At 32.2% G+C, this 18,887-nt stretch overlaps 1 protein-coding gene across 5 annotated transcripts in view; it reads right to left on the bottom strand.

The window, feature by feature from the left end:
- The window catches only part of LOC126776576 (uncharacterized), a 28,994-nt gene that overhangs the window by 7,881 nt on the left and 2,226 nt on the right, over window positions 1-18,887 (bottom strand). For 4 of the 5 annotated variants that reach the window (XM_050499209.1, XM_050499210.1, XM_050499207.1 and 1 more), the window contains exons 4-10: window positions 14,865-14,956; window positions 8,161-8,270; window positions 6,160-6,171; window positions 4,552-4,735; window positions 2,484-2,561; window positions 1,078-1,232; window positions 377-499 (exon numbers count right to left, since the gene is read on the bottom strand). In XM_050499209.1, the coding sequence (XP_050355166.1) occupies window positions 377-499; window positions 1,078-1,232; window positions 2,484-2,561; window positions 4,552-4,735; window positions 6,160-6,171; window positions 8,161-8,270; window positions 14,865-14,956 (754 nt within the window). The remainder of the gene's footprint in view (window positions 1-376; window positions 500-1,077; window positions 1,233-2,483; window positions 2,562-4,551; window positions 4,736-6,159; window positions 6,172-8,160; window positions 8,271-14,864; window positions 14,957-18,887) is intronic. The other variant, XM_050499208.1, reaches the window with a different exon arrangement.

The raw sequence follows: 18,887 nt of genomic DNA, 5'->3' as shown, positions 1-18,887 counted from the left end.
TCAAAACCTCATCACCATCGTTTTAAGAACAACCAATCCTTTAGTGTGCGCTAGAATTCAAACATTTCATTTTATACCCTATGTATATAATAATAAGTAAGAATAATAAATAATTATATACGAAGATTTTAAAAAGAATTGAAGTAATAATATAATTAATCATATATATGTACATACAATTATATTTTTTAAATGTAGAAACGAAATAGTTTTTTTTCGTCAAACTTCTGATATTAGTATAAAATATTTAATATAACCTAAATACCAGATTTGTATGAAGTAAAAGAAAACCTCATCCACGAGAAAAAATATTGATAATTTTGGACGATAATATTTCAATAGTTTAAGTGAGAAATTTCGAAGAATATTTTCGTACCTGCGGTAAATAGGAGAGACTTTTAGTGCTCTCTGCGTACTTGTTGATGGCCCGTAGTTCCTCCAGTGTCATGTGCGGGCTGGAGTTGCTGCGCGACGACTGGGATGATGAACTGACGGAGACCTGGAACCCGTCATTAGAATCTTGTTAATCTTATAATATCTTATTGTGAGGTTAGCGGCATACTGTAGCCCGGGGATTATTCACACCCCATGCCCTCCAGAACTGTGACCACCGCCATGAAATAACAGGGCAGCCAGGAACTGAAGGTCTCATTACTGGAAAGAAGAACTGAAGATCGAGCTCGGTGGCATGATTGTGTCATGGGCTGATAATGATGATGTATGCATTAGTTATGTAGCAGTAGTAACAGCACGTACATAAATGGCCCACTGCTAGGTTTCTTGTTATGATAAATTCGAAGCTTATTTTCTAAATTACAGCGAGTTTCGTATACATAATTTTTTTTAAATAATATGCAGGATTCAAAACGATGTTCTCCTTCAAATAATTTTCCAATCGTCAATCGTAGATCACGATATAAATAGAATATAATAACATATGTTATATCCAAACATTTTGATTTTTTGACATAACCGAAATCGTCAATCGCTATGAGACTATGTCTACGTTCGCAGATGTATATCCGTCGAGGACTTCGTTTTATCATTAATTTCAATTATTAAAAAAGAAAGGCATACCTTAAATATACTCTCTTCGAGCGAGATAGAGAGACGTGTGCAGGAGTCGAGAAGACTATGTTCCGGAATGATGCCCAGTCCCGTACCCGCGCCCGTTCCCCCCACCGCTCCCATCAGAGCTGGCATCGACTGGCACTCCTCAGATTTTGATAGACCTAATCAACGATCAATGTACTTTTTTAATTTTTCATTATGAAATTATTTTAAAGATTACTTTCCATCCTTTCTAAAATAATAAAAGAAATCTAAATAGATAGAATTATATAAATATAAGACGTTATAATTAAACGGTATTTTGGAAATTATAAATCATAAAAATAAAATTTTCAAACACAATAATTATTTTTGTAATTATTTCGAAAAACAATAAAAAACATCATTGTTAAGCTATTTTCTGTTATAGAGAAACAGTTCAACGTACCTGACCTAACTTTTTACACAAAAACCAATGAACAATGGTGTGAAAATCCTCCCAATTGAGTTCAATGTAAAACGATCAAATAAATAGACAGGATGTAATAATAAATTTAATGCTCGGTTACAATGAATATAATTCAAGTATATATATTTGTATCGTTTGTGTACAAAAACTATTGTGCTTTATATACTTTATTAGTAAGTACATTACGGTACTATATACTAAAAAAAAATCATGGCTTTATTTGTAAATTATTTGCCTAAGTTATGAGTTACAATGTGCAACCGATTTTCAACCTTATTAATAATAGAACTAAGTGATAAACGCACTACAAACAATATGTGATGTTATTCATATACCCAAAATTTATCGACTCACCAAAAAAATTATTAAATTATATCGAATACTTAACAAACTTGATTTGTTTACGAACTTAAACGATTGTTGCGACCTGCGGAAGATTAGCGTCCATAAAATTACTATTAAATTGACGATGTAGGCAGGTGAACAAACCTTACCATCGAATAGAATGGTCATAAGGCAAAAAGAAAGAATTCCTTGCGAAACAAACTATCTTATCGTGATTGCAATTAAAGACTTCAATCTATCTGAAATAATTTGATCTTCGTTATACTGTGAAACTCTCGTAAAACAAAATTAATTGCTTTTCATTTTAATTAGCTAAATATTTATGGGAACGTTCAGATCTGAGATGCATTTTAAATTATTGTTAGGAATGACATATTTTGATGATAATTTAGAAATAACTTAGTTATTTGGAAGACCTGTAAATTTACCTTCCATGAAATCAAGAATAAATACTATTTCTAATATTTTATCATTAATAGCTAAAAAAGTTGTGTTCCAGTATTAAATATCAGAAAGTTCATAAAAAGCGAACTTGACGAAGTAAGCACATCTCTTCAAGTCTTAAAACGTCTTTAGGCAGATTATTGCACACCTTGACGTGGTTATACGATTTCCTTACCTTCTAAATTGAACTTGTTACCCCAACGGTCGCATTCACATTGAAGCCACGTCTTTTCTGCTTCTAAAGACAGCTGCCCTGTAAACATTATGATTTGTTGATTGAATATCATGTTTCTATGGATATCGTTTTTCGTAACATTCATCGAAAACAAATACCGTTTTAACTTTTTTTCAAGAATAAAGCGCATAATAGGAACGGCGAAAAAAATTTATTAGCGACTCCGCGCGACTTCGCCGTGGGTCATAGAGTAATGTCATATAGTCTTAATCCTTTCTCTATACATATAATATATTTAACACAATAGTTTATTTCTAATATAATTAATATAATAATAATATATCCTGGGTCATTTTTCACACACGGCCATCTGATCCCAAATTAAGCTTGTACAAAGCTTGTGCTATGGAACCCAGACAACTGATTTACTACATATACTACTTTTTTTTGTAAAAACATACTTACATAGATAATTACACCCAGACTCAGGACAAACATACATGTTCATGCACACAAATGTCTGTCCTGGGTGGGAATCGAACCCACAACCTTCGGCGTGAAAGGCAAGTATCTACCAACCACGCCAACCGGCTCGTCAACGTATAATATAATTGAGATTAGCGCGATCAAACATACAAACCTCTTCAGCTTTATATGATAATTGATTTAACTAATATGACAATCTTATTGACAGATTGATCTCCTTTTAATGCGATGTTAAATATCTTTAAAAAATAATAATAAGACCATTCTTGCAAGTGAAAAAAATCTATCATTTGCCTTTTATATGGCAATCTCGTTTACTTCAGAAATAAACAATTTTATGTATTTATCATGAGAGATTTAATTACTAATTAAAACCGACCAATTAATGCAAGAATAGTATATTTAAAGAAGCAATAAACGCTTCACGAGAAAATTGCACCAAGTGTCCGGTTCAATTAATCCACTACAATTGCCACAACTGGATTTGATCTCGGGGTTATTAACTCATTAATTGTGATGTCCCAGAATGTTTTAATACGAGTTTTATTAATTGTAAGCCAATGTTACGCGTATTCTCACAACAACCTCGCCAGTTTCACTTCGGGTAGATTTTTTTGTGAACCGCCATAATTTCTCTCATGATTTCGTTCGAAAGCAAAAGTGGACCAATAACTGGTTTTATTATTAATCATTTCAATAAAACTTTTCAATATTCACTTAAATTTAGCTTTTAAAGTTATAAATACTATAAAAACTTTCATAGATAACATTTTTATACATATATAATAGCGAACGGCCTGATGGTAAGTGATCACCACCGCCCATAGAGAATAACATTTTTAAGAAATATTAAACCCCCTTACGTTGCTAATGCGCCACAACCTTGGAAACTAAGATGTTATGTATCTCGTACCTGTAGTTTTACTGGGTCACTCACCCTTCAAACCGTTATACAACAATACTAAATCTTGCTGTTTAGCGGTAGAATATCTGATGAGTGGGTGGTACCTATCCAGACGAGCTTGCACAAAGCCCTATCACCAAGACAACAAACTGACAACGTGCACATGATAACTGTATATATAAAATTTTTATATTGTTTATAATAATACAGATTTTAAATCTGGTTGGGCAATTATGTTATTTATATAACCCGACTTTTCGACGATCTGTCTTCGTCAGCTCTGCGGAACTTCACAAAGCGGCGTCACGGGTTTTATTTACCATTTTATTTACTGTTTTACTTATTTATTCTACAAGAAAATCATCTGTGAGCATTCTACATTAGCATCCTATGAGATGACGCTTTCGAAACATGACAAAACATTACATTAATATGACCGCAGTACATATGTGTGCAAATCACATCATCTTCATAGTGGAATTAGTATATATATTTTAGTAATAATTTATAAATATCCCACTGCTGGCCTTTTCTCTTGAGGAGACGGTTTGGAGCTATTCTCAGCACGCTGCTCCAATGCGGGTTGGTGTATATAAAAGTGGCTGTGCTGTGTGGGTGGTTTTACTTCGATGAATTAAAAAAATTACAGCAACATAATAATATAATCTAGCAACGTACTGGCATAAGCCTCCTGGTCGCGATGGTGTCGAGGTGGCGGCGGGTCCCGGAACGAGCAGATCCACTCGTCCCTCACACGTAATATTCGACCCGTTACACGAGCGTAGTACTCGTAATTCTCCCTCCCGAACAGATCGCCCGCGCTGAACTGTTCTATCAGTTGTCGCATAATGCGGGTTGCCACCTGTCGCAATTACATTTCATATAGAATTCATTACATTACTACATAATATACGAAAAAAATATTTAAATACTATTTCATAGAAGCGTTAACATGCATACGAATGATATATAAATGGTGTTTGTATAAATAGATTTATATAAAAAATAAAAAGCATAAATGATACATTGATAAAAAAATAATTAATTTAAACAATTAATTATTTTTTTATCAATATACTCCTATATGATACATCCGACGCATTAGGTCGCGCCTTCAAATTACGTTATCAACTTTTGACAAATCTAAAGTTATTTATTGATATAATATTTTTTTAAAGTGGTTCTATATATATTTATAAAAATTTCTTTTGACAAATCGTTCTAGATAAGTGTTTCTTGTATAAAATTAATCACAACAGTAATGTGATCGTTTCTTCCATACAAACAACGGGCAAGACAAATGCGCAGATTATATACAGTACAAGCGATACATCTGGCTTAAGGCAAATCTAAATATAATAAAAAAAATACTAAATAAACCAATGTCAAAATGGATATTGATGATACTATTATAATTTAATTCCTTGATTTGATGGGACGGTTTTAAGCCATGCATGATGCAACGCGATAATTCAATGATAAGCAGAATTCCGACGCATATGATATAAAACGAAATCACGTGAAACTCGTATTATATTTTATTTAAGTTAATACGTTTTTTGAACGAAGGCACTTACACTTCAGACAATGAGCTAGGCCGGTATAAATTTAAGAATTGAACCGCCATGACATTTTTGCTATTGTATGTGTATAAACAATCATTTTGGTCATTATTTTGCTGTGAGCGATAGATTTTGATGGAATTGAAAAGTACTTCTTGTGTACATGTTAATATTCTATATCATCATCATCATAATATATAAGAAAGGAACAGCGTTCTAACCAGGTGTTATAAAAACTCATCTCATTTTTTTAATTAAATGTGCAAGTGAAGCTGACCTTCAAGCATAAATATAGTGAAATCATTCTTTAAGTCAATATGGGATCGCCTATTATGGAATCTAAATATTTTATGTCTTCTGTTTCACTAATATTTTGGCCAGGTTACCTATCAAACCGTAACAATACAAATTATTAACATAAATTATATGACTTTATCAAGTATCGTTTAGTCGCTTTCTATCCAGTAGGGAGAGATGAGTCAAAGCGCTTGGGATATGAGTAACTAATTCAATTTGTGAATCAAGTACTTATCTACGGAATGTCGGGAGTCGGATGACGTGGCAAATAAAAAAATACATAGAAATACGATCGTGAAACATGACATACAACACGTACAAGGATTGTATACAAATACAAATTCTAATTTGCTTAAGTGTAATTATTTACGAAGGAATTGTGATATTTTATTAAAAAGTAATATTAATGTGCTGTGTTCATACTTACTGAGACTTCAGCCTTTCGCAGCATAATTTAAATATGTTAGTAAGCGTGTATGAAAAGCTATTTACAAATATATAATATATATATTTTTTAAATTACATAGGTCATTAATATCATATTTTATACGCATATCTTAAATACATAATAATATTATTATTAAAATAATGTAAGTACTGAATAGTACAAAGAAAAATAAATGCATATATTTTTATTTAGTCTCCTCTCAAAAGGGTTTGAAAAGGGATTCAACGCTACGAGAAAATAATCAGCAACATTTTTGCAGTTTATAAAATTCCTAGAAAAAATTCTAGGGTAATAGCAGCCATAAAAGAATACAATATGCTTTAGATGAAATACATCTAAATGAATGTCTCATTGTTATAAAATTATGTAGAAACAAAGAAAGTCTCAGGAACATTTTATGCAGTTTTTTTTTTCTAGGGTAATATAGCAGCCCTAAAATAAAAGAATACAATATGCTTTAGATGAAATAGAATCAATTATGTCGAATGAATGTCTTATTGTTATAAAATTATGTAGAAACATAGAAAGTCTCACAAACATTTTATGCAGTTTTTTTTTCTAGGGTAATATAGCAGCCCTAAAATAAAAGAATACAATATGCTTTAGATGAAATAGATTTCAATTCTGTCGAATGAATGTCTCATTGTTATAAAATTATGTAGAAACATAGAAAGTCTCACGAAAACACAAACATATATATATCCTATAATCAATATGGATCAATACCAAAATATGGTATCAATTTATTAAGTAGATAAATACTTACAATAAGTAACGGACATGGTATGCAATATGTATATATAATCGTATAACATATATATATATATATATATATATATATATATATATATATATATATATATAGTGTTAAACTCAACGCAAATTTAGAATAACCTAATATTTATTTAAGTTGATTATAAATTTTGTTTCAATGTTTTTTAATTTAATTTAATTTAATTTCATGATGATGTCTTTATTTAATTTCATGATATTATTTTTTTTACAACTACCAACATTAAAAATGATTAGACTTCGGTATAAATATCGATGTATTTCAATGAACAATTATAATTATTGTTGAACTTGAGCAGGGTGGTTACTCTGCCTGTTTAAATAAATATTGTTATTATAAATAATAAAGGTTATCCGTTATCAGATTATTTCATCCATTGCCATTAACTTCAACATTGTAAATTGAATTGTATACCGTCTGATAAGCGTGCGTTATGATCTCGGCTCGTTGATAACAATGCCGGGAGATTAGCACTGCGTTGCAGTGACACACTAAGAATAAACACGAATCTTTTATAATGAACTATTTGAACAATACAATACATTGTGCCAATATATAAACACGCAATGCTTAAACACTTTGGTTCACTATCATATATGTTTTTCATCAATGAATACACATATTATATTAAAGTTTGATTTGTTTTTATTGCTTTAATTAAACGTACATGTTTTCAGTAGTTTTATAATCAAACAATTATTTCTCTTTTACAATTATGTAGCTTTGTTACGATATCGTTTTTTATCGTGTTGTTTAAAATTCATTTTGTAAGATTATTACTTGTTTGGTTTGGCTTATAAATAAATAAATATAAAAAATATATTTAGTGTTAATTTTGCATATACATATAATAAGTTACCCATTACTCACAATCAAATGCAAATCCAAAATACAATACATAATTTTATAAAACTCTCACACTTTAGTAAAACTATATATATAATTCTAAATAAAACATTGAAGTGGTATTACCCGATCAAGTCTCGAGGTCTTAAACTTGAAAAAGAGAGCCGATCAACGAGAACATCTCAAATTATACACGTAATATTTTAGCAGCTTTAAATTATACTACAATACGCGTAATATCAAAGTCACGTGGTAATGCATTATCCACTTAAGTCGATAACTGCATATAACGCTATCAAAGCGCTATTCAATTGCAGCGGAACAGAGTTAATATTACTGACCTTGAATCTTTGTACATCCTCCATTGTAGCTGTCTTCCCATCGGACACGCACGAGTGGAAGAACGATGGAGCCACCGACACGCCCAGGGCTTCTGATGTCATTCCTGTGCCTATAGAACACGGGAAATGGGTTCGCTTAAATCAGTATCGTGCAACTGTGATGCTATTAAAGAAAGTATAAACATATAACTTATGCGGGTATGTTGCAAACATGGTATATTCGTTTGTTAAATGTTTATATTATCTTATAGTATAGTAACAGCCTGTGAATGTCCCACTGCTGGGCTAAAGCCTCCTCTACCTTTTTTTTGAGGAGAACGTATGGAGCTTATTCCACCACGCTGCTCCAATGCGGGTTGATAGAATACACATGACATAATTACAATGAAATTAGACACATGCAGGTTTCCTCACGATGTTTTCCTTAACCGTTAAGTACCAGATTAATTATGATCACAAATTAAGCACATAAAAACTAAGTGCTTGCCCGGGTTTTAACCCACGATCATCGGTTAAGATTCACGCGTTCTTACCACTGGGCCATCTCGGCTATTATCTTACTGGCATTGAATTAATAAATGTAGTATTCTAAACGCTGGATAATTTCAAAGATTATTTTTTTAAATTATCATCTGCTTTTTTCTCTGTTTTTAGGTAAAAACTATCAATTAAGACTTAATACTCATACCAAGATGGCTCACGGTTAGTTCGAATTAAGACAAGCACCTATTTTATTTACATTAAGCATGTTATATCTTACACTATGTTTTTTTTCGTAAGACGCTCCCTTTGATACATTTGCAAAAACGTTTTAATCGTTCATGTTCTGACGTCACGAAAATTTAATTTACATTTAGGGACTACCTCCTACCATAAACTAATTTAAAAAAAAAAGAATATACGTCTAGCGACTTCTCTTAACCGATCTTACAATAAAAAAAAGGTAAGCAATAAAATAATTTACGGATAACGTTCTAAAACCGAAAGTTTTCTTTCTTTGTTCGAGAAATTTCTTTTATTCTCAACAGAACTGTAGCATTGTGTCTATTCATTGTGAAACGATAATCGTTTCGGAATGTGTGTGCTAAAAAAAAACACAAAAACCTCTGATAAGGAAACTTATATTATTTATTATTTAAATTTTAGTGCGAATGGTATACGTTTTTTGTTAACAGCTTGAGTAATTGTTGTTTTTGTAACAAACGATTGCTAGCATATAATATTTCTCATAATTTTGTTTTATTTAACGATAAATAAATTTTATTTTCATAATTTCGGCTACACTTTTGATATTTTATTTTTTAGTGGGTTGGCGAATTGCCTTTGGACTGATAACTGATCAACATCACCCATAAATATTGACGCTTTTGAACGCGCTAATATAACGATCTACAAACCCGATTAGAAAAAATTATTTGAGAGAAGCTATATATAAGGCAAATATAACTATGTTTATCTGTTTTAATATTATAAATGGAGAATTGAGTTTGTTTGTTTATTCGTTCGTTACGCTTTCACGTGTTAACTATATTCAGGGATATAGAAAACGACATAAGGTACCTAACACCTCCCCCCCGCCTTTAAAACAGGCAAAGCTGCGGGCGCAAACCAGTACAGTTATAACACAGTAACTATTGATTTCTTGTCGGTTCTTTCTATAGAATCTATATAAATAAACGGTGATATTGTGTTATGATGATGATTAACGAAACAGTCTTCTAAAATAACTATTCAAAAATGATTATCAAAATGTCAACTTGTATCCAGAATATTTAGATTCGATTAATCAGTCGAACACTGTGTGTGTTCGAAGCGATTCGAAATCAATGAACTAAGTAATACCGCCTTTATGTAACCATCACCGACATTTTAAACAAAATGCCACCCAATGCTCTAAGCGAGTTAAAAGGGGGGTAGAATGACATAGCTAATCGAGCGTTGAACACAACGTTGCGTTTGCTTGTGTGAAAATTCAATGTACTTTTATAACTAAGTAAGTTAGACGTTAACTTTACTGCTATTATCACTTACATATATTTTATTTTGTTGTAAGTAAAATCAAGAGAAGTATTATTGTATTCAATAGTAAATTTAACAACATTTTACTAATTAAAAAAAAAAAAAACTCAATCTATTGCGTTTAATTTTTAATCTCGCTCTTTCCCGTAGGTTCATGTGAACAATTAATTTTTTAGTCACGACTTAGGAATGTCCAAAGAATATGACAATGTTTCGTTAAATCAAGTTTTAGATATTTGAGAGATGTTTTAGAAATTGAAAAAATAATATCCTCAAGTCATGTAATAAACCTCATACTATTACGGATATAATTTTATAAACAAGTTTAGACACATGAGACTTATTAGCAGTTCCATCCTTATGAATATTGTTCCAAAACTGACCGCATACATACACATATTTACTTTATTTAATCTGTGAACAAGTCATGGAACCCAATAATTTCCCAATTAAGAAATGAAAGTAATTCTCCTTAATTGTTTAAAATATAATAAAAAATAACTTTCAATAATGTGTAATCGATAAAACAAAAAAAAATTCTTAAAATCGGGCATTGTTACTAATCTTTACAAAACTAAGCTCTTTCTGTATACAATAACAAAAAAAAAACCTGGGCTAAGAAAAAACTTTTTAAATTTTCAAATTCCACCATTTACAGAGCTAATCTCTGAAAGAGACAATTTCTGCTGTATTTATAAGGAATTTCTTTGATCATTATTACCTACTTTTACAAAATATCTATTGAATACAATACGCGATAATTACAACTACGAGAGAACAAGTCGTTTGGTAACAAAACAAAAACCATTTTAAAATGAAATTGTAAATTTAAAAACAATAGGGCTAAGAAAAAACTTTTTAAATGTTCAAATTCCACCTTTACAAAGCTAATCTCTGAAAGAGACAATTTCTGCTGCATTTATAAGGAATTCCTTTGATCATTATTACCTACTTTTACAAAAGATCTATTAAATACAATACACGATAATTATAACTACAAAGAACAAGTCGTTTGGTAACAAAACAATTCATTTTAAAATGAAATTGTAAATTTAAAAACAATAGGGCTAAGAAAAAACTTTGCAAATTTTCAAATGCTACCTTTACAGAGCTTATCTCTGAAAGAGACAATTTCTGCTGCCGTTATAAGGAATTCCTTTAAACATCATTACCTACTTTTACAAAAGATCTATTGAATACAATACACTATATATTATAAATACCAGAGAACAAGTCGTTTGGTAACAAAACAAAACTCATTTTAAAATAAAATTGTTAATTTAAATGCAATCAAGTTTAGGTACAAATATATAAACATTCCAGCTAAATATCTAATTGAAAAAGATAATTACATAGTGCGTCGAACATGTTTGCGGACGCTAATTAATTCGCGGTTTATTTAACACGCTTAAAACACGCTTAAATCATGATCTACCAGTTGAATAAAAAAAATACTTTATAGAGTATTTGGAGAGGTTATCAGCTGTAGTAATAAACGCGTTTGTCCTGACTAACTGGAAACGTAAACAATGAGTAGAATATTAAAATTTTGAACAAAGGTTTACTTTATAACGTAAGCATCCTCTAAAAAAATATTTATAATATTTCACCTTTAAGAGTGGAGGGTGTTTATTGTGTGAATTTTACCCGAACCAAGTCGGAACGAAGTGACGCGGGTGAAACCGCGCGGAGCGGCTAGTTATAATTTAAAATCATAATCGAACCAAGCATTCTATCTGCTCGTAATGTAATACGTCTCACGGCACAACCGACATCTTTCATTCATGCGTTTATACAAATACCTTGTAATAAATCTTAAAAAAACCTTTCTAGGTCTAAAAATCAAACGTACTTATGAAGGATGCTTAACAGCGATTTAATGAAACACTGATCCTCCCTTTCTATCAATATTGATTTCACAAGTGAAAGAAGAAGAAAGCATTCTTTAACTAATCACCCGCTAAACAACGTTTATAAATAAGGTCATGAGTTTTAATTTTTAATTAACTGAAAACGCTTAAAATTTATAAGCTTTTAACAAATAAATTAATTTATTATGAACATATAAAAGATTACAGTGCTTTTATAATATGCTTTATCTGTATTTTACACATTTAAAACTCTAAAAATCTAAAAGTGAGAAGAAAGCACCAAGACCGACTTTCTCTCCAAATACAATGACATAAGATTTATTTTAAAAAATATATATAATTGAGATCCATCATAAAAATATAACCTATTTATCATGTAAGCAGTTATTGCATGAATCTAAAAAAAACTTATTTATAATATCATATTATGATTTATCGAGATTTATTGGAAATAACGAAAATATTGAATTTACAATAAAAAGCATCTAATTTCTTTACTCGACAATCTTATTTAAATGCAGACTAAATTTAAATAATAAGTAAATAATAATCCATTTGGTCTATGATATTTTATATGTAGAATAAAAACATGCCAGAAAAGGGAAAAAAACAAACTGATATTTTATATGATTACGACGAGCATGTATACTTTGATAATAGATTGATAATACATATAGAGATACAGTACAAGATTTTTTGATGCATTAAAATCAACCAAAACATATACAATTATTAATTTATCTTCGAAATAGACATAGATCTAAAGATATTATTCCTGGCATTTTGAACGGCCGTGACATAGTATTTTTTTTAAAATAAAACGAGAATAGTTTTTTTTCCGAGAGCTACTTCACAGTATCCGCTTTTGTTAATAATGTTCCATTAAATATAACAACATCCTTTACATAGAGGACGCAGATATGAAAAAAGTATTTTAAGAAATATTACATTTTCTTTACACGAAAAATGAATTTAGGTGGACTATAATCGTCGCAAATCGAATGTTTTCGAGCGGAAATTCACGACGAAATTAAAAATTATTCGATGAAGAAAAAATAAAATAAAATCCACTGAGATTATTCGTCACTGGAGGCTCTGAGCTTTCTCCGATCTTATTAAGGTAAACTTCGACAATAATTCATGATATAATACTTCAAACACTATATAATTACCTAACAAATTTGAAACAGTCTGCGATAATAAATGACGTCAACATATAAAACAATAGGAACTGAATTAAGTTATAACATAAATAAGGAATCGTCCACATTCGCAGCGAGTACGTGGGGAGCGGGTGAAATAACAATTGTAGTCTTTCAGTACGCGCACGCAATAGATGAACTAATTAGAATATTTGATTTGGCAACGGTATATATTCAAGTGCTTGACCCATAAAAATGTAAGAACATCCGGATTTTGTCGGATGTCGGTACTTCTGAACTTGCATATCGTAAATTTAGCACCTGTTCGTATTTTAAAGAACTGTTTTAAAACAGTTATTTCAATCAAAGAATAATATACATTTATGACGTTTAAGGGTATTACTACTGAAATAAAAAAAAAGTTGAAAAACATCCAACCGCGCAGTCTCAGCTACGTGATTGCTTAGCAGAAAGAGCTATCTAGATTTCTAAGTAGGTCAACCACGGCCTCAAGAGGGCTGGGCAACTCGGACGTCTCGGTTAGATATTAAATAATCGCACAATGCCCGCTTAGCTTGTAGCTGTAGCTGTTGCATCAATAAACGGAGCGCCCACGCCGACACGGATAATTGGCAAAATTAAACTAATTATTTTCAGTTCCAATGAACCAGTGGAATGCATCCTTTTTTTATCTGACAAACCGTGTTATAAATGAAAGCACGCTATCGACGAGGTATCTATACTTATATTATAAATGCGAAAGTAACTCCTTTTAATCTGTCTGTATGACTGTCTGTTACGCTTCACAGTTGAACCGCCGAACCGAATTTTATGAAATTTGGTTGCAAACTTGGAAACAAGTTGTTTTTATTTTTATTATTTAAATGTATAGGCTAGCGCTTGACTGTTATCACACCTGATGGAAAGTGAGATACAGTCTAAGATGGAGCGCGCTTGCCTAGAAAATGCCTATTCACTCTAGACTTGAAGGTCCCACATTGTAGGTGGTGGGGAAAACGGAGGTCAGGAGGGTATTCCAGACCTTGGCGGTGCGTATCAGAAACGAGGAAGCAAATCGTTTCGTACGTGTCTTAGCCTTTTAGGTTAGCCTTTTCTGTTGCCGTAAAGGCCAGGGTCCGACAGTCCGGCTTCAGCAGTGGAGGAAGCGACGGACGACAGAAGTTCGTCTCAACCGACTCGGACAGGGACCAGAATGCTTTACTACCACGGGGATAGGAAGCTAATTTGGCTCCAAGACGTCTAGTTCGGTTGAAACGAACCTTCTTTAGAACCTTCTTGTAGGACTTGGCAGCAGAGTTAAAGGCTCTCTTCTTAGTTGCAATGTCCGGAGTTTTGGTGGTGCGGGCTACTGCCCACGCTACAAACGCTGTGTTTTTATGGGCCTCAGCTTCGGCGCACTCAGCGTTGTACCACCTAGGGATCTTGCCATCTAATAATACGACAGCATTTGGAATAAAGAACTCCATAGCCTGACGTTCCCCCCCCCCCCTCCTAACAAGCGGGGGAAAACTAGTTTATTATAAATCTTTCCTGTCTTTACTTTCGAAATATTAACGAATTGAGCATCTAATTATTATTTCTTCGCACTTTGATTTATCTTTCATGATATGTAGAGAGTAAATAAATAATTTACACATGTCAAGTAACTCACCAGCTTTGTCAGCGTTAGATGCCATCACCCGAAACGTGCCGAAGAGTAGCACCAACAATCTCTGCGTGCAAACAGGCAATGACAATAGCAACCTGTTGACAACAAACGATAACTTTATACACAACTATTATACATAATATGTAATTGAGATGGCCCAATGGGTACAAAACGTGGTTAGCAGCTTGCGAGAACTCCAGACAAGCACCACTGAAGCCCAGCTATTTAAAAAAAAAACGGCCGTTTTGTTTATGGATAGTTACTTGCCTAATTGACGTGACATCTTATTATTAATTTCTGATATACAACTCGTAGACAATTTTACTACCCGTAAGCATAACGGATCGTGTCTTCAAAATAGTAACCGGGCCTTAGTTTAGTGGAAACATTGTACGACAGGAATTCTGACATATAAGCCTTACTAATATTAAAAATGAGAAGGTGAATTTATTTGTTTGTTACGCTTTTACTACTCAACCAATCATCGTGAAATTTTGCATACATGATGTCAGGGGTACAGAAAACGACATTGGTTACCTAACACTTCCTCCCCACACACACACACGAGCGAAATAATACTAATATATATTATATACGTATTTCCACAATACCAGTGGAGCAGCATAGTATAAATCATTTTCCATAACAGAAAAGATTGCCATCGACTACTGAGATTTATAAGAAAATCGCATAATAAATTACGAAAATGCATTAAAGTTAAACTTTACATTTACTTATAAAATTTTAATGATTGTATACTATTTTGTTATTAAAAACATTAAAAAACACAGACTAATTATATCATAATTCGACGTCTGACGACTAGAATATGATCGTAGTGACCCCATTTTAAAAGGAAAATTAAAACACAAACAAGAGGTCAACGACCGACGGTCTCTATCAATGTAATCCCACACAATAATTCGCTACACAAGAAGAAACAGGGATAATAATTGAATAATAACGATGAATTATTAAACGAATGTAACGTAACATAATGGTTGTAACTGTTCCTATTTTAAAAAAACATAATTACTTAGCTACCTAGTATCATTTTTAAACGAAAACTATTTTACTTATAATTCTGTGATTTGGCCACTAAGGTATTAGTAGGTATCGATATTTTTAAAAATGGAAAAAGAAAGTTACTATAAGAAAAATCAATGTGACTTTTAAAATCTCGTCCGCTTTGAAAAGTAAATTTAATTGACTTATTGAAATGATAAGTATTTTTTTAAAAAAACGTAATTTCGAATATTTTATTCGAATAAAGAATTAATGATGCACTTTTACTTTTATTGAAATGGATGAAAATTAACATAAATATATTCATAAGAATGAGTTACATTCGTTGCGTGATTGCAAAATATTTGCTTCCGTATATCTTTGTTTTCCCTTTTAATTTAACGCACATTACACGATCAATAACATTATTCATATTATTTAAAAATAACCGGTAAAGTTTTAAAAATAACATTTAAATGGTTAAGATTCTCCGATCCAAGTTGTTCTTAAAGGAAAATTTAGAGTTTAAGTATAGGGAGATGTAAGCATTTAAATCGACTAGAGTTTTTGTAAATAAAAATCAAATGAACTTATATTCAAATCGACTCTCTATGTCCTGAATTATTCGTTTTTCGACTTAAATAGAAAACTATTTAAAAGTGGACATTAATTTTTACATCTGGTTATAATAAAGCAATGATTTTGAGTGAAAAGAGAATCCATTTTTTTAAAGCATGTTCTTTTTTTCAATATATGTCTTAAGGAGTGTAATTAAGGTTTATATTAAAAGATAACTCAAAGAAGAAATAAAAACAACTCCATGTTTTAATGTTCTATTAAATGCACAAAGAAAACCGCAAGTTTTGCATCGACTATACAAGAGACTTGTTACATGGATTGATGAAAATTACGCGAAAACACGACGAAAGTAATCCGTATTTCAGTTTTATTAATTTGAGGAACAAACCATCCTCAATAAAAATAGAACTACTACAATTCAGAGATTGATTAGACAGTTCGCAGAAGTAATTCGCTTATCATTACTATCAAAGTTTACGTTCCACAAATACGAACTTGCATCATCATATAGAAAGAACCAAGCTCACTCAATACAATGCCATCTTTATGTAGTTTATTAAGGCTTAAATAGGATGTTTGATTAAGCGGTGCCTGACATGGCAATTTTTTTTTTTTTGCTTTTCGGTATAGTTTTCCTCAGTATCGATTTATTGTTCCAATAAAATAAAATATAATTTTAAATACCCATCGTGTCTTGAATTAACTTGACAAATCTTAAAGTTTATTTGAAAGTGTGCGGGTGAGTGTTTTGACGATATTTTGTTCGGGTAGGTACGTCTAACGATATTTGAGTAAATATATGATGATAACTGAATTTTAAATTAAATTAAATTAACTGCAGTGATATAATTAAATGCTTCATTAATCTAGCAATCTGGCCGCAAGATTCAGAGGGTTTAGGTTCAAATTACTCGCTGCGTGGGGGCCCCAGAAGCTTACCCTAACGGCGATAGTTGGCGGAAACATCTCGCTGCCGAGCGTGATTAACAATGCTTGGCAGTGAGAGGTGTTGGATGGAGATGGTCTCTTTTTGCGAGAGTGTCATGTTGCAGAAGGAGGTCGCGGAGCGAGAGCGAGAGGCGAGGTCAGCCGCCGCTGATTCGCTTCGCCGAAGAAGACCCGAGAGGAGGCGCCGACGCTATGCGCACCTTCTTCCCCCACCGTAAGCGCCGCTGGGGTTAGGGGGGTACTCCGTACCCCGAGAACGCCCTAGGAATGGAGGCCCGCTTGAGCGGGCCAACCGTCGGTGCGTCACGGTAGGATGCGCAAGCGATCCCGTGAGGCCCCTTCGACAAGACGGAGTGGGTACCGCTGGTTTTTTAGTGGGTATTCCGGCGCCTTCAGTGCCGGCTAGTCCCACATACCCCCCCACCTAGACCTTACGGTCATTAATTTTTACATTAATTTAAATTTTACATTAAAAACATACATATATTCTTACAAGAAATTCTATCTGCCTTTATTATAAGAAACATTAGACAATACATAAATATCTAAATATGTCACATGACAAGTCTGAGCAAGTAACACAATCAACGCGAAATAATGAGCCGCATCAAAATTCTTATAAGTAAACAGGCATTGTTTTGCCATACTGTCTAATGGATGTGACGTCCAATACCATCTCCCATTGTGGTGAACAATGAAGTTGGCTCCATTGACAATGTCCTTTAAATAAGTACGAGATATATGTCCACTTGATTTTTATATCAGTAACTTAATATGTCTTAGAAATAAAGAGAAAAATACCATTCTAAGATGGATATAACGCTTTATTATTCTGTACGAGATTAGAGGTAGTTTATCGAAAGTCGTTTATTTACGAACGAAAATAACAAAGATATATGACATATAAACACAAACAGTCACTTTGGATATTTATATTAATTTTGTCAACAAGTCGGCAAAAATACACATGCCAGCTACTAACATGTGCCGGTTACTTCCATATGTGTGGAAGCGCCTTGCATGCCTATGCAAGAATGCAAATGGCATGTAAAAACTTACATGCCATTTGCATATGTATCCAGAGCGTTAAAGTTACTTGCTCATGCGGTCAAATAGCACGAAATCTACTGCTCCGTTTTACTGGCATGTGTATAAAGTTTTAGCCAAGAATTCACATACCAAGAAAACAAAAGTACAAGTTATTGACATGCCATTGGGCAGGCTACTGGCATGAGTATTAACACATTTTTATGTAGGGATTATTCTTCATTGTTGATATATTTCTATCATACGTGTAGTGGAACTATAGTTAAATTAACTAAATATACACTAAGCATTCTTATCTTCATAAAATGATTGATACAGCTTATACAGATATTTCTACTAGATTTTTTAAACATAGTGTCGTAACTAAGTCCAAAAAAAAACACATTTTGATCACATACTAATATTAAGAACACAAGATAAAAACATACTTGGTCTTATTGTAAAATA

This window comes from Nymphalis io, chromosome 20 (assembly GCF_905147045.1).
Source record: "Nymphalis io chromosome 20, ilAglIoxx1.1, whole genome shotgun sequence".
In the NCBI taxonomy this organism is placed as follows: domain Eukaryota; kingdom Metazoa; phylum Arthropoda; class Insecta; order Lepidoptera; family Nymphalidae; genus Nymphalis; species Nymphalis io.
Note: the sequence above shows the minus strand (reverse complement) of the source record. Positions and strands in the feature narration are given on the sequence as shown.